At 32.8% G+C, this 21,742-nt stretch overlaps 4 protein-coding genes across 10 annotated transcripts; 3 read left to right on the top strand and 1 right to left on the bottom strand.

The window, feature by feature from the left end:
• Positions 1–4,834: 4,834 nt before the first annotated feature.
• Positions 4,835–6,667, bottom strand: LOC108846013 (uncharacterized). Of its 6 annotated transcripts, none has more exons than XM_057005436.1 (6): positions 6,435–6,667; positions 6,290–6,367; positions 5,934–6,040; positions 5,821–5,845; positions 5,626–5,715; positions 4,835–5,158 (listed from the first exon to the last, which is right to left on the bottom strand). In XM_057005436.1, the coding sequence occupies exons 1-6, from the start codon at positions 6,531–6,533 to the stop codon at positions 5,114–5,116; spliced, it is 444 nt and encodes a 147-aa protein (XP_056861416.1). In that variant the 5' UTR covers positions 6,534–6,667; the 3' UTR covers positions 4,835–5,113. The 6 variants fall into 6 exon arrangements, with proteins under 6 accessions (XP_056861416.1, XP_056861418.1, XP_056861415.1 ...); XM_057005438.1 differs by having other exon boundaries at positions 5,588–5,715; positions 6,435–6,662; XM_057005435.1 differs by having other exon boundaries at positions 5,626–5,723; positions 6,435–6,651.
• Positions 6,668–8,224: 1,557 nt separating this feature from the next.
• LOC130510025 (disease resistance protein RML1A-like) lies at positions 8,225–9,247 on the top strand. The gene has a single exon (XM_057006360.1). It carries the CDS (start codon positions 8,225–8,227, stop codon positions 9,245–9,247), a length of 1,023 nt encoding a protein of 340 aa, XP_056862340.1.
• A 1,181-nt stretch (positions 9,248–10,428) lies between these two features.
• LOC108844065 (probable inactive lysine-specific demethylase JMJ19) lies at positions 10,429–14,337 on the top strand. Its single transcript, XM_018617267.2, has 8 exons — positions 10,429–10,584; positions 10,993–11,396; positions 11,831–11,908; positions 11,993–12,445; positions 12,525–12,731; positions 12,828–13,016; positions 13,161–13,529; positions 13,606–14,337. Exons 2-8 carry the CDS (start codon positions 11,016–11,018, stop codon positions 14,101–14,103), a joined length of 2,175 nt encoding a protein of 724 aa, XP_018472769.1. The 5' UTR covers positions 10,429–10,584; positions 10,993–11,015; the 3' UTR covers positions 14,104–14,337.
• Positions 14,338–18,736: 4,399 nt separating this feature from the next.
• On the top strand, positions 18,737–21,742 carry LOC108846540 (wax ester synthase/diacylglycerol acyltransferase 3-like). Of its 2 annotated transcripts, none has more exons than XM_057004871.1 (7): positions 18,737–18,981; positions 19,169–19,525; positions 19,827–19,893; positions 20,712–20,794; positions 20,894–21,103; positions 21,206–21,343; positions 21,455–21,742. In XM_057004871.1, the coding sequence occupies exons 1-7, from the start codon at positions 18,775–18,777 to the stop codon at positions 21,620–21,622; spliced, it is 1,230 nt and encodes a 409-aa protein (XP_056860851.1). In that variant the 5' UTR covers positions 18,737–18,774; the 3' UTR covers positions 21,623–21,742. The 2 variants fall into 2 exon arrangements, with proteins under 2 accessions (XP_056860851.1, XP_018475266.1); XM_018619764.2 differs by having other exon boundaries at positions 18,738–18,981; positions 19,169–19,738.

The raw sequence follows: 21,742 nt of genomic DNA, 5'->3' as shown, positions 1-21,742 counted from the left end.
ATATTCTATTAAAACAAAAACATGACATATTGATAAATATTATATTCAACTATGTATTTCATTTATTCAAAGTATATTAATATTAAACACAAATATGATTAAAAAAACAAAATTATATATTTTTTTTTTGAAATAGTAAAAAATATATCTATCCTTAAAAAAACGGATCAGTACTTTAAAGATACAAATGATCTTCAAATGCTATTTTCCAAATGCTTCCATACGAATCTTTTGATATACTATTTGCATTTATAATTTATAATAATTAAAATGAATAAATTATATAAATTTATTTTATTTAATATTATCACAAAATATATTTATATCCAAAAATTAAATTTATTTTAAAATTAAAATAATTTAATTTTAAAAATAATAATATTTCTGTTTTAAATAATAATATTTTATATTTAAAATATACTTAAATATATATACAATTAAATATGATTTATTATTGTCAATAAAATATAAAATTAATGGACGCATATTATAAATGTAAATATATTCATATTATTTAGAAAAAAGTAAAAAAAATTACATATCATATATTAATCTTATATGGTAGTTTATTTATTAATCATTACTGCTCTAGTAATCACTTTAATATGTATACTAGATTTTGATCCGCTCTTCAAAGGGCGGGTATATTTTTTGTTTTACATTTTTTAGAAATTTAATTTTCATATTTATGATTTAATCATATTTGTGTTTTTCCTTGTAATCATATTTGTGTATAATATTTTTCATAAATGATTAGTAAATTTTTTTAATTATTTTATTAAAATAATTGGACTGAATCTATATTAATAGGTCATGTTTCTAATTTAATAGAATATATATAAAATCTACAAAAATCACAAAAATCCGAAAACCCGATTACCGGTTAAACCACTGGTTTAACCAATAGATAATTTTTACTTTTTTTTTTGTTTTTTATTTATGTTTTTAAAATCTGTTTTCTATAATGTTTTGATGAAAAAGTTAGGTTTTTCAGTTTTGTTATCAAAAAATTATTAATAATGTTTTACTTTTGTTTACTTTAGATTTGAAGTTTAATTTTATTATTCACATTACACAAAATAAATATTATGAATTTTTAAGTCTTGATATTTTCTGTTTAGTTTCATAAATCTTAACTTGTTACAAAAAAATATTTAAATAATCTGAACTACTTTTGATATTTTATATGTCAAATGAAAATAAAAATATAGAAACTAAAGTAAAACATTATTCTCAAGACTAATATTTTGAGAATAAACTATAACTGCATGTAAGTAAAACTAAAGTAAACATTTCAAAATATACCCGCCACTTTATTATTCTCCCTGCCAAAAACTTACACGAACCTTAAAAATAGGATTTTTGTTAGTTATCAAATGTGGAACAGTTACATTTTACATGCAGTTATAGTTTATTTTATGTAGTTACTAGTGGTTTGTCCGCGCTTCGCGCGGAATGTTTATCAATTTTGTGACATAATATTTAACATATGTTATAAATTCTAAATGTATATATTGTAAATAAACACTTGAGCGGATGGACTAACAACATACTTCATTTCAAATATTTCAATTCGTCTAACATTGTTATTTGTCAAAGATTACCTTCAGTTGCATAAATTATCTATGTCTTTAAAGTTTATCTATATTTATAGATTATTTGGATTTTTAAATTGTATATCACATATTTGTTATGTTTTTAATGCAAGTCCTAAATAATTCCTTGAAAGCAGGAAAATAATATACCGAAAACTCTATAAATTAATAATATTGTAACTATGATATTTTATTAATTTATAGAGTTCTTAATTTATAAAGTTTCATTTTTAGGTTTTTGTGTACTAAACTATATTTTCTTTTGTAAAAATTAAAAAGTAGATAATTTTACAATTTGTTTATTAATTAAATTTTATAAGTTGATTTGGATTATTTTTATTCTGTTATTTAGTTTATATAGATATGTGTCTATCACATATTATAAATCACAACATTGTTTTAGCTAATCTAGATTTTTTTTACTTCCCAAGCAGTACTTGTTTAGTATTAATCGGTAAAACTTATATGCATATATTACAAAATAAATATTTGTAATAATTTTAGTTTGTTATCACACGTAAAATTAGAACTGAAATCCTAAACCAAAATCCAATTATTCCTAAAACACACCTGACACTATCTATGTAAAGCAAAAAAAAAATGTCTTCCGAGCTTAAAATTTTGAGGCTATAGGATTTTCCAGATTAACTTGTACAAAACTAAACCATTCTAAAAGTAATTATTCATATTTCTTTTTGAAAAAAATGCATTCAAATCGTTCATTTTTTTCATTATCCTAAAATCATTATCTATATTTTCATTGACATTCTTACAAAACAATATTTGTTTTTTTTTGAAACACCACATAACAATATTTGTTGAAGTTTGACTTCGCTATATATATATAGCTTAAAAGCTTAGAAGTTATTATAATATTTACTTTACTATCTGGATTTATAGTGTTTTTTATTATTTTGTTATTTGATATAAAGTTTTTGGATTTTGTTTTCAAAATGTTGCTTCTAAATTAATTATAATATGATTATTACATATTAACATATTTAATTTTGATCTAATTTGATAAATATTCTGATTAGCTATCGAATATAAAATTCTGATTTTTTTATTGAAAGGGTTATACCAAGCTTAGCTTAACACTTGCACTCTAATTATATGCATATTTAGGCATTCTATTTTTATTTTGGTACACATACAATTTTTCTTTTCCAACAGTATACATACGATTTTAAATAAATTTATTGATGGTTAAACAGTTTGAAATCTTGTGGACCTATTATTCAGAAATAACATAGTTTATTTCTTCTTAAATGTGAATCAATACAAAACGTTGTTGATGTTATTCCTTTAGTTGACACATAACTTGTCACCATTTATGATTTACTTGGTTGGTTCCTAATGATTATGAAGTGATTCATTTTATAAGTAAGACCATGTCAACGCTTTATTCCTATTGAAATGGTTGAGTCTGCTTCATTCCTATTGAGACACCAAGTCTGTCATAAGTGAACGATGTGGCGTGGACGTATAATGACTGTCCAAACTACCATCTTCCACCTCTGGAAACAGAGGAACAATGTGCTCCATAACCAGTGCCGGCTCTTGGCATGTGCGAGAGGAGTAAAAGCACAGGGTCCACTTTTTTGACAAAAAAATCTTATGTATTTAAAGTCCATTTCTGTAGAGAAAAGGATGAGAAGGAACATTAGAAAGAAAATTTCTAAGGAATAATTTTTCTATAATTCCTTAAATTAAAAAGAATGAGAAGGAACATTAGAAAAAATATTTCACATGAATGGTGTGAAATTTGAGGAATGAAAAGGAATTACCCCTTCCCACTCATTCCTTTGGTCACCATTTAGAGCCTAATATTCTCATGTGCAGGAGATAATTTAAAACAACACTGGGCCTGGAATAAAAATTAAAGTCCATACAAAATCTAGCGTCAGAAACACAAGGCTAACCGAGACACCAAACCAAAACACTTCATTTAATTAGGAGTGCCATGTGTCATTATTCCCCCTGAGGAGAGATAAAAACTCAACTTTATTTATAAAGATATTTTAGATGTAGTTATATTTAATTTGGACACAACCTATATTAATTGGTCATATTGCTAATTTAATAGTATTGATTTATTCGAGCATATATACTGTTTTTGTATCATACTAATTCTATAGTATAATGGCATACAACTATTATTTTATCATCACTAGAATCGGCCCGCCCTACGGGCGGAACATACTTTACTTGTGATTTAGGTTATTAAGTTTTGTATAATTTTGTGGTTTGTGTTTTAGATTTGCATTTGTTGAAAATGTATATGATCATTATAAAGTTTTAAGTAAAAAGAGATTATATGTGGTAAGATACATTTTACTTGTTTACGCTAATTGTTTCTATTATCCAAAACAGGTTGTTTCTAATATCGTAACATTGATATGCTGTGAGGGCAACAAATAGTTTTTATGCTGTTTTCTTCTACAAAATTTTGATCTCATATTCGGTGAGTTATTTGTGGTCCAAAAAGATTGACTTGTGAATAATTTTTAGAACATAGAGAGTGATTTTTTAGTTTGTTCTATTAAATTTTATTTTTATTTTTTTATAACATTAGATTTAATATATTTGTAACTATAATCTTTATAGTTGAGAATAAAGTTTTTATTTATTTTGTAACTATGAGATATTTGGGTATTATTAGAAATTGTTTTGTGTATAAAATATCAGAAGATATTTTTTTTTCAATTTGGATTAAAAAATTAATAATTTAAAATTAAAATATAAAATTATAAAATTTATGTAACTTACAACAATATTTATCTAACTTACAACAATGTTTTTTTGTGAGGTGAATATAACCGATTTTATTATCATACTTTATTTATATGGATGTATCAAAATAAATAAATATCTTAATTAGTTATACAACATAAAAAAGTATTGTTCGTTACTATTTAATATTTATTTATAATTTTTATGTTTTCTTATTTTATGATCAAGTAGTCCATGTAATCTAATAACCAATAGAATTTTCAGAATAAATGCTATGATTAACTTTTAGACTATAGTTAGTATAATAACCGATAGATGTATATATTATATGTAACTAACTTGCTATATCAATATAATATAATTTACTATAATCATTTTTAGTTGAAAAGAAAAAAGTTTAATTTTGCTATAATAAGATATTTTGGTATTATTTGAAATTCTTGTAAATTATATATGAGAAGAAATGTTTTTATTAGAATTTGGATTGAATAATTGTTAGAGATTAATTAGCAGAAAGACATTAAAAAAAGATAGATTTCAAAGCAACAATGTTGTGTATATCAACTGCATCATGCCCTTTTTGATCAAATCTAGCGTATCATGCCATACTTGGTGTTTCTCAAGACAACTGTACCATCATCACCTTCCACCTATCATCATCATCATTATCACTAACCTTTTTTTTTCTGAAAACAATTATTCCCACTAACCTAACAAATCCAATTCACAAAGATTCATAATATTCAACATAATCCGCATCCATTCTCTTGCGCATTTATCTCTTTTCATTGCAAACGTCTCCAAACACGCCAACTCTTATGATCAAATACCTGTAAGATCAAATACATGTCTTATGAAAGCAAGTACCATGAGCTCACAAAGCTAGTACAACTCTTATGAAAGCAAGCATCAACAATCCAGTAATTAAGTTTCCTACTTTTCATGATAAGAAACGTTGAAATCTTTTTCAAGTACCCCGAAACTTTTTAAACACAGAAATCTAAATCTGTAGAGACAAAAGGACAGAAGATTTGATCATGATAGAACAATAAGAATCTCGTATCTCTCAAACCCACACAGATTCTACTGTAGCATATACTTTAAGTGATTCCATTCACAATCTAAACTCAAATCCGATGAAGTAGATTACAGATCCTCTTGATATAAGTAAAGAAGTAACGACAAAAAGTAAGGTGATCTCAAAAGTTAAGATCTTTAATATTGGATGCAAAAAAAAAAGAACAACAATAGACACAGACCTGTTCTTAGCTCATAAACTGTTTAAAAACAGAACCACCTTAGCAGGAACATGTCCACATCCGTCAGCTCTCCACCGTGTTCGCTTTCCAAAATCAGAGACCTTGACGGTTGAAGAACATCGGCTAGCCTGCAAATCTGAGAGAACGATTGATGGGTTAACCATTATACTGGAAAAGAAATTTCTAGAAATACTAAGAATTGTGAGGATGATGCTAAAGGGTTGAAGGCTGACCTTTTTACAGGTTGAGATCCACAATCTAGAGAGATAAGAAGCAGTGAATGATTAATCATCATGATCGTGGGTGGAAGAAGTAAAGATGGTTATTAACGGTGACGAATCATTACATCTCGTAAAGGAGGAGTAATTTAGTCGAACCGACAGGAAGGAAGCTCGAGCAAAAGATTCCTTCTGAATATTCGTCCCCGACAAAGTCTTGAAACTCCATTGTTGGCTAGTAAAAGATCATTTTTCTCAGACAAAACCAAGTTTTTATATATACAAAATTCTAAATCAAGTATTTGTTACAAAAACAAAAAGCATGATTTATTTTAGCAGTTCTAGAGTTAAAGCAAGACTCTATAACATGAGTCTTTATAACATGAGAACCAATTAGCTTGTTCAAATCTATATTAGAATGATGGACACATCAAACAAAAGTAGCAAAGGATTCGATTGTTCTAAGAATCATGATGTATATTACCTTTGAACGGCGGATTTGATTGTTCAAATCACCAGACCTGGCTCCGTTTTGGGCAGTATCCATATGATGATGTTTTAACTGATGAAAAATACAGTAATCAGAATAGACACATGATTCTACCGGGGAGGGTGATCCGATGACTTACAGTATTGAAGATGAAAGTGGAGAGTCTCCCTTCGCTCTCCGTCTCCGAAGTTTTCATCCATACCAGCTTCATCAAAGGGATCGCCAGAGGCTGCAGCATATTTATACAAATCTAGCAGGCGCAAGAGGTAGACTCGTAGTGGGATGGGGAATAAAGACGATTAAACCACAATCACCGTTGCAGAAGCTAGATAGTCTCTGTGCCGATTCAAGACGAACGAAGAACACGAAAGAAAGCATCTGATTAGGGTTCCCGTAGAAGACTGTGGCGATGGGCCGCAAAAGAAACGCACCGTGAAGCCCACCGCGAAGAAGCCGTAACCATAAAATCACTCTTTAGTGAAACGGTGAGTTTCTGACGTGTTACGCTGTGGGTTCGCCTATTTCTTAGGTGGATGCTGATGTGGACATCACGGGAGGGATGAAAAGGTTCTTTTATATATATAGATATCTACGGATCAAGGCCTATATATAGACATGAATGAGAAGAATAGTAATCAGAGGCTATTGCCTATTGCTTAGAGCATCAACATTGCAAGGTCCTTATGATTTGGTCCTTAGTACACACATGTGTATATGTATATATTATATATGCGTATGTAATTGTTTACTAAGGACTTTACGGAAACCAAAACCGAAAGTTCCTTAATTAAGGACTTTTGGTTTCGGTTTCCGTAAAGTCCTTAGCAAACAATTATATACGCATATATAATATATATATATATACACATGTGTGTACTAAGGACCAAATCATATGCATCGGTACGTCCCACACTCCGTCCTTATGTCATTCGGGCATGGGTCCCATGTTAAAAGTCATACACTTTCTTCATTTGTCCTGGAATAAGAAACGTCCCACAATTTCTCTCTCTCTCTCCCTCTCTCTCTTTCTCTCTCTCGCTTAACAGAAAACAAAAGAAAAAAGAAAAGAATAAAAATTTAAGGACTTTTAAAAGTCCTGTCGATGCAGATGCCCTTAGCTTCCTAAATTACATAAAAGAATATATGACTTCCTATTTTATTTTAGAGAAGTTGCTTAACAAATCTTTGGTTTTGTGTCATTAATTTTTTTTATAAAATATGTGTCAGGGTACTGGATCTGTCTTAGGTATATCATTTGATTCGTCCAAGGAGAGCGAGGTCTCTATAAATAGTCGAGCCTTTGAGGGAATGCATAATCTCCAATTCTTAAGAATGTATGGGAGATATATTAATGCATTGAAGATATCGGAAGACATGGAATATCTACCTCGTCTAAGATTACTACAATGGAATGCATATCCTAGAAAAAGCCTCCCTCCAACATTTCAGCTGGAACGTCTTGTGGAACTCCATATGCCAATGAGTAACCTCGAGAGGCTCTGGGGAGGAATCCAGGTTTGATATTTGATCTATGATTCATTTTAGTTAAGAGTTCGAAAGCCTAAGATTACAAAGGACTTTAATGATCCACCTTCCATTATTTGATATGCAGCCCCTTACAAATCTCAAGGATATAAATTTGGGATATTCCCAACATTTGATAGAAATCCCAGATCTTTCCAAGGCTACTAATCTCGAGACATTAACACTTACTTCTTGTTCAAGTTTGGTGGAGCTTCCTTCCTCTATAAGGCATCTGCACAAACTAAAAAAATTAATGATGATGGGGTGTGTAAAGTTGCAAGTTGTTCCAACCAACATAAACTTAGCATCTCTTGAGGAAGTCAACATGAGTGACTGCTCAGGATTAAGAAGTTACCCAGATATTTCTATTAATATATCAAGGATCTCGATGTTGAAAACACACAGATGGAAGCTCATCCATCAATTAGTGATTGTTTGCCTCTTCTGGAGTGGCTTCGTATAGGTGGCATAAACCTCAAGAGATTAACATATGTTCCGGAAAGTGTAACACATCTAGACCTAAGCAATAGCGGTCTAGAGAGGCTTCCATATTGCATTATAGGCCTCCCTCGATTAGAAAGTCTTTTCGTCTACCAGTGCAGAAAACTAGTGTCACTACTGGGTCTTCCCCCTTCTCTCAAGTACATAAATGCAAATGATTGTGAATCACTCGAGAGAGTGAGTTTTGTTTTCAGTGATTCACTGAGGGAAATCGAGTTCCAGAACTGTTTGAACTTGGATGAAGAATCAAGAAGGGTAATCATGCAACAAAAGGTTCACCACAGTGTATGCTTACCGGGTAAAGAAATTCCTGCGGAGTTTACTAACCGAGCTATAGGAAACTCCATAGTCATCCCTACGGGTCTCTCTAGAAACTCAAGGTTAAGATTTAAGGCTTGTCTTCTGATTTCGCCAGTCACCTACTCACATCTTGATATAGCTTGCGTAGTCACCAAGGGAGGTGTCACCATTGCGAAACTTAAGTGGGATTCAATGAATGTTTCTCATTTTCTGACGGAACACCTGTTTTTATGCGATGGTAACTTAACTCCAGGAAGACCTAGCGTGGATGGGAATGCTAATGATATTTTGTTCGAATTTAGCTGCAGAGATAGCTTCAAGATTACTGAGTGCGGTTTACAGATCTTGTGGGAAAACAGTTGGGAATTCAGTGATTGTGAAACAGTTGGGACTGGAGACAGAAGCAACCGCTACAGATATGAAACCTATGAACCTGAAGCCGTTCAGATCTCTCAACGTGAAGACGTTCAAGGCAGTAATTATAGTAGATCTTGTTGGAGTTGGCTTAAGAAGCTTTGCTCTCGAAAAAGAGATGACCGTAACTACCCTCATTATGATTATCACTCAAGGGTAGCGGAAACAACCGCAACAAGCCATATGACCCCCATTATGATTCGACGAGAATAATATGACGAAGGTGTTTACTTAATTTTGCTATCTCCTTTTCCCGTTTTTATTTTGCATCAAAGCGAGGAAATGTTTCAGTTTGAAAATCTAGTTTGACTTTTAAAATAAAAACATACTATTTTAAATATTATGATTTTCATATTTTATATTTTCTTGTATCTATAGATTAACTATTATCGATCCTTTCTCATTTAAAAAACTATTATTGACTTTTTCATTGTCAATAAATTATTTTAACTGTTTTTGAGCTTGTGAATTAATTTTAATACCATTTTATATATATAAATGCGAATGTTACCACTGCCTAGAATTTCTATCATTTAATTTACTGATTGTTAGATATCTATAACAATATATTATTTACTTTTTTGAAAAGGTTTTATAACAATCAAATGTACTTCTTTTGAATAAATGTTTTGTCATGATAATTGTTACCATGTTGATTTGATTTGATTGTGTTGTTATAAATTTTTTGTGTTTTCTTAAAAAAATTATTTCAGTTTTATGTTTTACATAATTTATTTTTTATAATCAACCAACATCATGATTTTATAATAATTTGTTTTTGTTTTAAAATATATTTTTTCTTATAAAAATTAAACTAAGGGAACTTGGTTAAACAGAATCAAGACACAAATCGATCTAATCAAACTAACTATGGTTTATTTTAGCTGGAAAAATTCTATAACCGAATTAATCAAATCAAACCAAACTCAAGCTGAACTGATAAAATAACCGAAGTGATCATCCTGCTTCTAATCCAACATCATCACGCATAAAAACTTTATTTTAAACTGTTTACATAAAATATATTATTATTTTATTGAAAATTAATAACATAACTAAATTTATTTATTACAAAAATATAAAATCTTATAATCTGCCATACATATTTTGGGTATCTAATAAAATTTTAAGAGTTTTAAAATGAGAAATTTATTAAATTATTTCTGATATTTTTATTTCATTGTCATTAGTTTTGAATTGAAATATTCATTAAGATTTTTTCAATAGATATGATTTTAACATTTTGATTTTGGGTATCTTGAAAAAAGTTATTTAAAAAAAAATAGAAAAACAGAAGAAAAAAATAAAAAAAAATAGAGAGAATTTGTTTCTAATTTGAGAGATTTTTTTCTTTATAAGAAATTAGGAAATGTATCTGAAACTTGTTTGACTGCAGATGCTAATCTTCAATATTCTCCTCTAAAACTGTCTTATACGGTAAACACTCATAAGGAAATGAACACATCTTATTTCTTTTCTCCACTGATAAAAAGGACCAGAAGCATTTACTTCGGTAATATCTGCAAGTCCTCAGACCTCTGTTCTCCTGGGTATGTGTTCTACTCTGCTTCTTGTCTTTAAAAATATGATCTTTTCGATGGACAAACAGTATTCAATGTCAGAATTATCGGGTTAGATTTTGTATCCTAAGATTCGATACTCTTTTTCGAGAAGCGTAGAATCAATCTTAGCTAGGGCTGTAAATGATTTTACATGCATTGAATTACATCCTATGATTGAAAAGGAGCTTCCTTTAGTGTAAAGATTGGCTTTTTAAATATCTGAGACTGTCTTGATTTCCTCTAGGCTTGTTTAGTTTGCTATATAGTATCATGTTCGCCTAGGAGTAAGGTTCCAAGACCAACCAAGAGGATAACTTTACTTAAATAATACTTGTTCTGTGGTTTGTTGTGGATGTTTAGAATTGGCACTAATGATGATGAAACTATCTACCGCAGGTGGGATTGGGCTGTAAGGTTTAATGGGCATTGAAGGTGTGAACACAAGTTCAAAATCTGGAAATGTGGACAAGTTGTTGTCACCTCCACCAGGTTTTGAAGGTTGCTCGAAATCTAGAAATGTGGACAAGTTGTTGTCACCTCCACCAGGTTTTGAAGGTTGTTCGAAATCTGTAAATGTGGACAAGTTGTTGTCACCTCTGCCAGGTTTTGAAGGTTGTTCGAAATCTGGAAATGTGGACAGGTTGTTGTCACCTCCGCCAGGTTTTGAGTCTCAAACAAGGTTTGTGCTTAGGAAGGTACAAGAGCAGATAAATGGATCCGGTACACGAGATGCAGATAGTTTCCAGAAGCTTGTTAACAGACGACCTTGGATTGTGCATGATCATACAACCAAACCTGAGGTCCCATTACTATGTCTACCTCTTCCCTGTCTTTTCACTTGTTATGCTCTTGTGGTTAATGGTGAAGCTAGTCATGTATGTGTTTATGTGGATCTGTTTTTTTTTATCATATCTTTGTCTACCAAAGACATTCTTTGAAGTGGAGATCTTTTGAAGTGTGTGCTAAAACATGGATACTAATAGACACTAGGCTTGATGTATAAGATGTTAGTTAAGGATAAAAAGTTTCTTGTTGTGGATTGCATATCCCTACTACTAGTAGGCTACTAGCTAGCCACTTATGGTTTTAGTTTCGTTAATAATGTATGCTCTAAATGATTTAGCATGAACAATTTGAAGCTTGATGTGTCAATTCAGGTAGCTGTACTATGCTTTTTGATGTATAAGAATGTATATTGAGTTTTTACTAAAGTATTTACAAATTCATTTCACAGGTACGACCAAGACGGCTACCGAGAGTCTCCAAGAAGGTAGTCCTTGAGGAAGCTCCAGTGTTTAACCCAACCGAGGAGGTTAGTTTTGCTTTTAATGGAAAGAAAAAAAAAAGTAGGGAATAGGTTTCCTTATTCTCTAACATAGAGTTACTTAATGTTCAGGAGTTCAATGACACTCTCTCTTACATTTCAAGCTTGCGTGACATATCTGAGCCTCATGGAATCTGTTGTGTGGTTCCTCCTCCTTCATGGGATCCTCCATGTCTTCTTGGGGAGAGAAAAACATGGGAGGGTTCCAGATTTTTCACTCAAGTTCAGATCTTTGATGGAGTTCGTACCGATGACCCGAAGATTAAAAAGGAGCCTGATGCTGATAGTGATGAGGATGATGATACGTTTGACAAGGTTAAGTTCTGTAGAACAGAATTTGGTCATGAGTATACTTTGGAGACGTTCAAGAACTTTGCAGATTCGTACTTGGAGAGGCATTTTCGCGTAAAGGAGAAGGTTCTTGCTTCCATGTATTCATCTCCATCAGTAGACGCATGGCCGACGGTGGCAGATGTTGAAAAAGAGTTTAGAAAACTTCTTGAGAATCCACTTGTTGAATTAGGGGTAATGTTTACAAAAATCAATTTTATTGCTTTTATATTATATGAAAAAGACTATAGTACTAACTGGTGGTGTAACATAGGTGCTTTATGGGAACAATATAGATACCAACACGTTTAGCAGTGGGTTTCCTTTATCTGGAACATCTGGATCTTGCAAGTACAAAACATCAGGTTGGAATCTGAACAATACAGCGAAGCTTCCTGCCTCTCTTCTTTCGTTTGACGACTGTGAATCAGTTTGTGTTCCTCGCCTAAGTGTAGGAATGTGCTTGTCTTCTCAGCTGTGGGTAAGTTTTATAGTTGATGTCAGGCTATGCCAGAAATAGCATCTATTCTGCAAGCTATCACTATACTCTCTCATATAAATATCTGTTGATAAACAGAAGTCTGAGAAGGAGAGACTCTACTCGCTCTGCTATCTGCATACGGGCGCTCCTAGAGTGTGGTATTCTGTTGCAGGGTGTCATCGGCATAAGTTTAAGGCTTTCATGGAGAGCTTTATCCCTAAGATGTCAGGAGAACAGTCAAAGAAGAGTTATGACTCTGTAATTACTTCAACACATTATGATTTTGTAAGTACCCTTCTATGCAGTCACTCTTTTTAGAAAATTGACACAAGAGTGACCAACAAAGATATCACTTGTGTTGAGTTCTTGTATTGATGACTATCATACTATCATAGCATTTAATAGTCTATTGGTTAATTCATTTGGCAGGTGATGGCAATGTCTCCTTATGCGTTGCACATGGAGGGTATAACAGTGACCCTGTGTGTCCAGAACCGTGGACAGTATGTTATATTGTTTCCAGGGACGTATTACTCTTCCGTTGACTGTGGTTTTAACTGTCTGGAGATAGCAAATTTTGCTACCCTTGATTGGTTATCACATAAGGAAGTTGATGCTCTGCAGAATCAAGAGAAGAAACGAAAATCGTTGTTATCGTATGATAAGCTATTGTTTGGAGCTGCAAGTGAAGCTGTGAGATGCCTTAAGGAATACTCTTTGACCAAGAAAGAAACAGCAGACAATATGAGATGGTTTAATGCTTGTGGTAAGGAGGGGATGTTCTCAAACACTGTTAAGGTATGTTCATCGTTCTTCTTTGCCTGTCTTGGTAGCATGAGGAACCTGCTCACTACCTTTGTTCTCTTTTATGTAGTCACGGGTCAAGAAGGAGAAGAGCAGAGTTCAGTTCCTTAGTGGTCCACTAAAACTGCAAAGGATGGACGAGAGGTTTGATGATGTGAGCAAGAGGGCATGTTGTGAATGCTTTGTGGATTTGTATCTTTCCGCTGTCCAGTGTTCATGTTCTGCTGATCGTTACTCGTGTCTAAGCCACATGAGGAATCTCTGTCCCTGTCCGTATAACAAAAGGAGTTTTCTCTATAGGTACACCATAGATGAGTTGAACATTCTTGTAGAGGCGTTGGAACAGCGTAAGCTCAGCTCTATGTTCAAATGGGGAAACATAGATGGCAACTACTGCGCTTCTCCTGCCATCAGAAGTTCACAACAACCTGGTGGGGACAAAGGCAAGAAAACAGATGAAGTTATGCAAGATGTTGAAGCTGGAGGTAAGGAGCAGATGGAGGCAAGAGGGAAGGTGAGATCGATCATAGAGATGATGAATGTCAAAGAGGAAAATGATAATGAGTAGTTTGATATATCAACCAGGCCATGCGATTCTTTTGCTGTCAACACGGCAAAGAAACAGAAGCAGGGATTGATATAAAAGGAATGTTTTGTTTTTAAGTAGTTTAGTCAAAGGAGTAAATCGGTTTGCAAATTTGGACCATTATGTAAACCCTAGAAGCACAACTCTAAACTCAAATTTATGTTACATTTGTTTCAAAACAGTTTCTTTTGTTAAAGAATATTTTATATTCAGTTAGGTATTTTTCTTATAAAATTTATTAACTATTACGAGAATTATTATCACACCAACATTAGTAATATTCTAAATGAATCTCCCATTCTCATCTACCTGAGATTGGATAGAGGTATCTGTTATGAATTGTGGTTAGCTCTGAATCCATTTGTATAGATTAAACTGTGGTGTGGTTGCTCGTTTTGGCTTGACGTTGGCATGTGCCGTTTAGGTTTAAGATGCCGAACAGAGATTGAAAATGCCGTTTAGGTTTATGTTTACCACTTTGCTAGAATCTATCTCATCTGACTTCTTAATATATAAATGCCGAACAGAGATTGAAAACTGAAACAGAGAATGATAATCTTAATATATTGAACCAGAAATACCTTGGCATCTTCATCTGAGTTCTTCGTCACCGCACAAAGAGTCAGAAATGAAGATAACTAAAATATCCAGGCATCGTCAATCTTCGACAAAGCGACACCGAGATTCAGGAAGAACTTGGAGATAAACATAACAGAAAAAGAGAGATCAAAACAAACCTGAATAAGAAACGAACAAAGATAATCCAAGAAAACAAAAGGTCAATGAAGACTTACACCACCGGAAACTTCTCGGAATGGCCGATGGAGTAAGTCTCCAGGTCCATAGTAACAGCGAAGTTCTTCCAGAATATGCTAATCTCATGAGCTAGCGAAGGATACTTCATCGTGTTCATGGTGCATAGTAGAGAGAGGTTTTTTAATTGTAGGCGAGATTTTGAAGAGTCAGCATCAATTTTTTATTGCTACGTGCTAACAGAAAATGAAGCCACTGCCATGTCACACGTCCGAAACAGAAAGGGAATCAACTGCCATGTCATACATTGGTGGGGGTTGCATCCATCTCTATGACTTGCTTGCTTGATCGCCTTCTTCTTCTTATTTGCGGTCAAGTGGAATGTGCATTGGCAGGCTATATATGAACCTAGCCTTGGTCGGTTCATTAGGAATGTCCTTAGCCATGGGCTGGACTTAAACATGGACGGATGCTTTTAGGATCAAACCGATGGGTTAGATCACATCAGGGTAATCCGGCTATGGATTTATATGATGGGTGGTTGTCTTAGATGAGATTCTAATGATGGTGATTGGTTAATATACTTAGTGGTATACTTGTATGGAATTGGAATAGTTGGACCAAACCATGCATAAATATGATCGATTGTTAGGTTATCGGTTTGTATATTCATGTTCTGTGATTTGTATGGTTTCAGGATCAGACCAGGATCGTGGTAAGGCCAAAGAACCATGAAGACTAAGGTTGTGGGATGATGTGTGTTTAGATCAGATAGAACATGAACTTATGATAGCCTATTGTGCGAACTGAATCTATGTATTGGATCACATATTTCTATTTATACAATACTGATTTACTCTTAAGTGATTATGGTTGTCTTTGCGATTTGATGAACTTCATATGCATGAAAATGACTTAGAAAAATATGGATATAGAAGATGGAACAAAGGAATTAATAATCCAGGTAAGGCCGCAGTCTGGCTGGATTGAGGAATCCAGAATCGGGTCTTACAATGTCTACATCAAAATAATGGCCTTCTTTCACTACTTGCAATGTGAGATGTTCTTTTCCACTTTTGCTATCCGACATATCCCAAGAACAAAAAAAAATGGCAGACAAGTTAGCACTCCGTGCTAGGAATCTGTCTTCAGCTATGGTTTATTTCGATTTCGTTTCACTGTTTTGGCTAGCGGGATTGGATTCTTCTTATTCTAGAATAGCCTTCTGTTAGAACAAAAAGAAATATTTAGAAATATTCTTAATAGTTTTTTTATAAATTAAAATTGAAGTTTAGGCTTTAATTGGTAACTTTGTAGAATGGTGGAATGATGTTTTTACGTGATTCCGTAAGTATTTTACCAATCAAGAAAATATGCGGAATGATAAAGAAAGCAAAAATGCAGGTTTGATTTTTTGCTGACATAAATATAAAGAAAATTTTCATTAAGTGGAAAAGTGAGTTTTAGTAGATTATAGTAGAACAAATTACAGATTCAGCACTTTCATATTACTAAACTATATGCTAATACCATTTTAAAATTTTAAATAAATACCAATATTTTTTATGATAAATATTTATGTTAAAAATAAAGTTACATTATAATTTGTTTGATAATATTATGAAATGTTAATCTATTATTAAATATCATATTAAAAGATAAGCTAAATATTTATAATAAGAGCTTAAGTAATTTTAATAAATATTAGTTATTTTCATATTATGTAATAATTAGTTTTATTATTGATATTTATTTTTCTTATAAAAGTTGAATACCATATAAAATATTTTGATCAATTAAACATTAATATTCCATCATTCCGCAAATTTTAAATTTTTCACAGCTTAATTAATTTTTTTCCGCAGCTTAACTATTTTTTCCGCGATTCCGCGATTGATTTTTCTAAAATGAAAGTGTTAGAAAAAAAGAAGTTATTTGACTAAATTGTATTATGTTGTGAATGCAAACAAAGTCCCACATTGGAAGTTTAGACAAATAATGTCTAATATATAAAGAGTTGTCCAACTCTGATTAGTACGAGGCCTTTTGGAAAGGAGTCCCATAAACAAATCCATGCGGGCTTTGCCTTCGGGCCCAAAGTGGACAATATCGTATTAATCAGACAATAGAGAGTTAGACATGTCTAATATATAAAGAGTTGTCCAACTCTGATTAGTACGAGGCCTTTTGGAAAGGAGTCCCATAAACAAATCCATGCGGGCTTTGCCTTCGGGCCCAAAGTGGACAATATCGTACTAATCAGACAATAGAGAGTTGGACATGGGCTTGAAAAAGTCCAACAATTGGTATCAGAGCCGGGATGACGAACATCTGCAAGAAGACCAAAATACCCTTCAAGTTCGAAGAGCCTCCACTTCGATGGGAAGGGCGAGGTGCGTAGCAGAAGCCAGTCAAAGATCCTGGGAGCTTCGGTTGTGGGAGGAGAATCCTCAAGATGACTTCGCGAATAAGTGGTGTCGGAGACTTGTATCGAAAGTCTCTCCCTAACGACGATACAAGATTAGGTGGGTATTCCTAACGGTGCTGCAAAGATTAGGTGGTGAATGTCCTAATGGTGCAGTAAGGGTTAGGTGGATAAATCTTAATGGTGTAACAACGGTTAGGTGAAGAGTCCCGTTGGTGATTACGGCGGTACAAGAGGTGTGCCAGGTTTCGCTGGAGGTTAAAAACCAAGGGTTCATGTGGTACTTGGTTTGAGAGGAAGTTTGTTGTGAATGCAAACAAAGTCACACATTGGAAGTTTAGACAAATAATGTCTTATATATAAAGAGTTGTCCAACTCTGATTAGTACGAGACATTTTGGGAAGGAGTCTCATAAACAAATACATGTGGGCTTTGCCTTCGGGCCCAAAGTGGACAATATCGTACTAATCAGACAGAGAGTTGGATGTGGGCTTGGAAAAGCCCAACATATTAAAATAGTGATATCTTACTTTTGAGAATATCTTTTTGAGATAGGGAGGAGCAATTGAGCATGCATGCTATAAGATACGAATTGACAGCACAATAAAGTTACGTTCAGAGTCTCGTCCTTCGGAGACCTTTGGTTTAACATGTTAATTACAGGCTCAACCACGACACCTGACTCGTCATTTACTCGGTCCATTATTACTTTAGGCCTCTGTTGATTTATTAGAACTAATGTCTTCTCCAGCATTAAATTCATCACTAAAGAAGAAGTGAGTGTAGGCCTATATATCAGCTCGTACAACATATCGGGGCCGATCCGGCTAAAAGGCAGATCGAGACTATACATCAAATGCGCTAAATAAAGCGACTCGTATATGGTAGAAAGAATGCTACCTTGTTTTCTAGCTAACACGAAATGACACCTTGTTTCACAAGTTTAGTAAAAATTCAAATTTGTATGAAATTATCACTTCTAAATAAGGATCCTAATGCCTAGAAGCCTTTGATTTGTGACAAGACACTGACTCCTTAGATCTCTAAGATATCAAGGCAGTAATTGATAAATGAAATACAAAAAAACAGAAAGAGATCTCTGAAAGATATCGGTGGTACTGGTATCTAAGTCAGCTTTTTCCCCAGTTAAAATAAACAATAAAATAGAAAAAGCAAGAGAGAAATAGAAAGGAGAGAGACACACATACTCTCTTTTTTGACAAAGACACACATAGACTTTAAAAGAAAAATTTATTACACTTATTATTTTCTTATTGTTAAAACTTTTTATACTTCAAATTTAGTGAATATATTAATACTATTATGAGCTATTTTGTTACTAATTCACATTAATAAAGTCTACTGCCAACACCATTTAATCAAGATGAATAGAGTAGGAGCGGGGAAACCCCAGTAGTATATGTATATATAAGAGCCTAGTGTGGCTAAAAGGTTGGAGAATAATCAATTTAAATATGAAAAAGGGTAATGACGTTGATAGAGAGGAGCAAGAGCCAGCAGCAAATGAGCCGCTAAGTCCTGTTTCGCAGTTGTTTGTTTTACCAGGCCTTTACTGCGTCATTGTTTTAACTCTAGGGTTTAAAACTAGATGCAACCCATCTGCCATTGTTGAAGGTATCAAGAACACATGGATCAAGCTCCCTCGCTTCTCTAGCAAAGTGGTAAACATACTACATGCTTTAATTTACATACAAGAGAATTTGTTATCATGACATATTGATCATGTAGTTACTACTTACTAGCGTAGTGTTTGTGTCATGGTAGAACAAAAGACTTTAGAATATGGTAGTCATGAAAGAAAAAAAACCTATCTATATTCATTTGTTTGATCATAAATTTATATTTCAGGAGATGAAGAAAAATGGGCAAGCGGTTTGGGTCCCTGTTACTGTTCGAGTAGAAGATCATGTTATTGTACCAGATCTTAACCATTTCAGCATTGAAAATCCTGATCAATTTATTGAAGACTATACGTCAAACATTGCTAGTACTCCAATGGATATGTCCAGACCTTTATGGGAATTTCATGTGCTGAATATAAAGACATCAAACGCAAAATCTGTAGGCATAGGAAAACTACATCATTCACTAGGCGATGGGGTGTCTCTGATGTCTCTTCTACTCGCTAGTTCACGAAAAGTATCAGACCCGAAGGCTCCTCCAACTACAACGGCTACGAAAAAACATGCTGATTCTAATGCTAAGGTTTGGTGGTGTATTAGGAGATTTTGGTTGATGATAAATATCATTTTCACAACTCTCATTGAATTGCTCAAGTTTTGGCTTACTTTATGTTTTATGCGGGATACGAAAACTCCTCTCATGAGTGAGCCGGGAGATATAATTCGACCTAGAAAGTATATCAATAGGATAATAAGCTTGGATGATGTCAAAATGATAAAGAACACAATGGAAATGGTAAACATATTAATATTTAATGTCGTGTTTCTTTATATTGACCACTTGTCTTGTTTTTCTGTAAGAATTTTACAATTTTTTTTTGTAGAAAGTAAATGATGTTCTTCTCGGAATGACACAAGCAGGCCTCTCAAGATACTTGAGCAAAAAATCTGGTATTTTTCATATTCTTTCCAGTCTAGAAGCTAGTGATTGACCTTAATATTGTTATAAATCCAGTTTTAGTAGCTTTTCTACATGAAAAACAAAGTGAAAAAGATATGAAAATATTTCTGAGAATGAAAACTTCAATGGGCGCAGTATGTACTCTATGAGCTTACTTGCGAGTGGCACCTTTGAAATCATCTCTGACTTTTTATCAAACTTATCTAAGTTTGTGTCTCTATCTTTGTATTGTTTTGCTCTTGAATTTCCAAAAAAGGATTGCACATCATATGTTTGATGTTGCCTTTATCCATGTAACCTTTTAAGATATGAATGAAGAGAATGCAGTGTTACAAAAAAAAATGAAAACATAATGCCTTGGAAAAACACTCGCAAGTCTAATATTGGAATTCAATTAATTATCAATTTATTACTATTTTAATTGATATTTTCCAGTTTAGAAATATGTACTTATCTATTGGAAAAATTAGTTTAGAAGAAATTAGTTTTTCCAAGTTTATCAATTTTGTTTATCAAATACTTTAAAAACGCGTAGTATATATTTTTAGCTATGCCTTCAAAGATGCATATATATATATATATATATATATATATATATATATATTATTTTTTGGGTTATCTTATATTATTATTAGACAATAATATGATATAAAATAATTTGCTACTAAATACTCCATAGAAATGTGATTACATTTATAGTTTGTTTGTACCGATATTCACTATAATACTCTTTTTATTACATCGTAGGAGAGTGCTATATCGAATATATTACCATTCCAATTTCAACTTTTTTACATTCTGAAAGTAGATGATGATATGGCGCCCGGGAAGAAAAAAATCCGTCTTCGTGGTACAGTAGCTGTAAATTTAAGACCAGATACAAAGATCGAGGTAATATAAATGTAACCATCATTTTCAGAAATATTTTCTGAAACAATATTTTTAAAAATACACTATAATGCAAGAGTTTCATAATATACGAAAATGTAGGATCTCACTAATATGATGGAGAAGGGTTCAAAGTGTAGATGGGGAAACTTCGTAGGTATTGTTATATTTCCTTTGTGGGTAAGATGCGAGGATGATCCACTGGAATACGTTAGAAAAGCAAAATCTACTATGGATATGAAAAGAATCTCCATGGAGGCACTTATACTATATGGACTCGTTAAATGTATCATGAAGATATTCGGGGTTAAGGTACAATAAAAATGAATATCAACTAATTAATCAATCTTTTTTTGACAAAGCTAATTAATAAATATATGTACTTACTTATGTATATGTAATTTTTAATAACAGGCAGCAGAAAATATTGTCAAAAGGGTATTTGGTCACACAACATTAACATTTTCTAGTGTGATGGGTCCAAAGGAAGAAGTAAGTCTTTTTGACCATCCGATATCTTACGTGACAGCAACCGCATCAGGTGGACCGCAGGTAAGCCAATCATGCCATTCTTGCATATCTTGGTCAACTTCTTTTTTGGGAAATTACATTATAACTTCAATGAAATTAATTAAGAGGTGGTTATGTTTGTCGTTGAACTAGGCTTTGATCATCCATTTTGTGAGCTACGTAGACAAGATTATCATCAATCTGGCTGTCGACACAACAGTAATTCCAGACCCTCATCAACTATGTGATGATTTGGTAGAATCTCTCGATATCATCAAACTTTCAGCCTTGGAGAAAGGAGGTCACAAAGTGGAGGTTTGAGGCATGTATTACCTGATAACTATGAAGTTTTATGTTTGAAAGATAACAGGTGTTGAAGTCTAATTATGTACTATGTAAGCCTGGATTGATCTCAATAAAAATTTCTCTCGGGGAAGCATT

Source organism: Raphanus sativus, chromosome 3 (genome assembly GCF_000801105.2).
Source record: "Raphanus sativus cultivar WK10039 chromosome 3, ASM80110v3, whole genome shotgun sequence".
NCBI lineage: Eukaryota > Viridiplantae > Streptophyta > Magnoliopsida > Brassicales > Brassicaceae > Raphanus > Raphanus sativus.
This window is presented reverse-complemented; position numbering and strand designations above follow the sequence as displayed.

Coding starts and splice junctions, on each gene's coding strand:
- LOC108846540 (XM_018619764.2), top strand. CDS start 18,775: ATGAAAAAGGGTAATGACGTTGATAGAGAGGAGCAAGAGCCAGCAGCA. Junction 19,739..19,826: donor TAAAGAACACAATGGAAATG/GTAAACATATTA, acceptor TTTTTTTTGTAG/AAAGTAAATGATGTTCTTCT. Junction 19,894..20,711: donor ATACTTGAGCAAAAAATCTG/GTATTTTTCATA, acceptor TTCTGAAAGTAG/ATGATGATATGGCGCCCGGG.
- LOC130510025 (XM_057006360.1), top strand. CDS start 8,225: ATGGAAGCTCATCCATCAATTAGTGATTGTTTGCCTCTTCTGGAGTGG.
- LOC108846013 (XM_057005435.1), bottom strand. CDS start 6,533: ATGCTGCAGCCTCTGGCGATCCCTTTGATGAAGCTGGTATGGATGAAA. Junction 5,846..5,933: donor TTACTCCTCCTTTACGAGAT/GTAATGATTCGT, acceptor TTATCTCTCTAG/ATTGTGGATCTCAACCTGTA. Junction 5,159..5,625: donor GTGGACATGTTCCTGCTAAG/GTGGTTCTGTTT, acceptor TTGATCTTACAG/GTATTTGATCATAAGAGTTG.
- LOC108844065 (XM_018617267.2), top strand. CDS start 11,016: ATGGGCATTGAAGGTGTGAACACAAGTTCAAAATCTGGAAATGTGGAC. Junction 12,446..12,524: donor ATCCACTTGTTGAATTAGGG/GTAATGTTTACA, acceptor GGTGTAACATAG/GTGCTTTATGGGAACAATAT. Junction 12,732..12,827: donor GCTTGTCTTCTCAGCTGTGG/GTAAGTTTTATA, acceptor GTTGATAAACAG/AAGTCTGAGAAGGAGAGACT.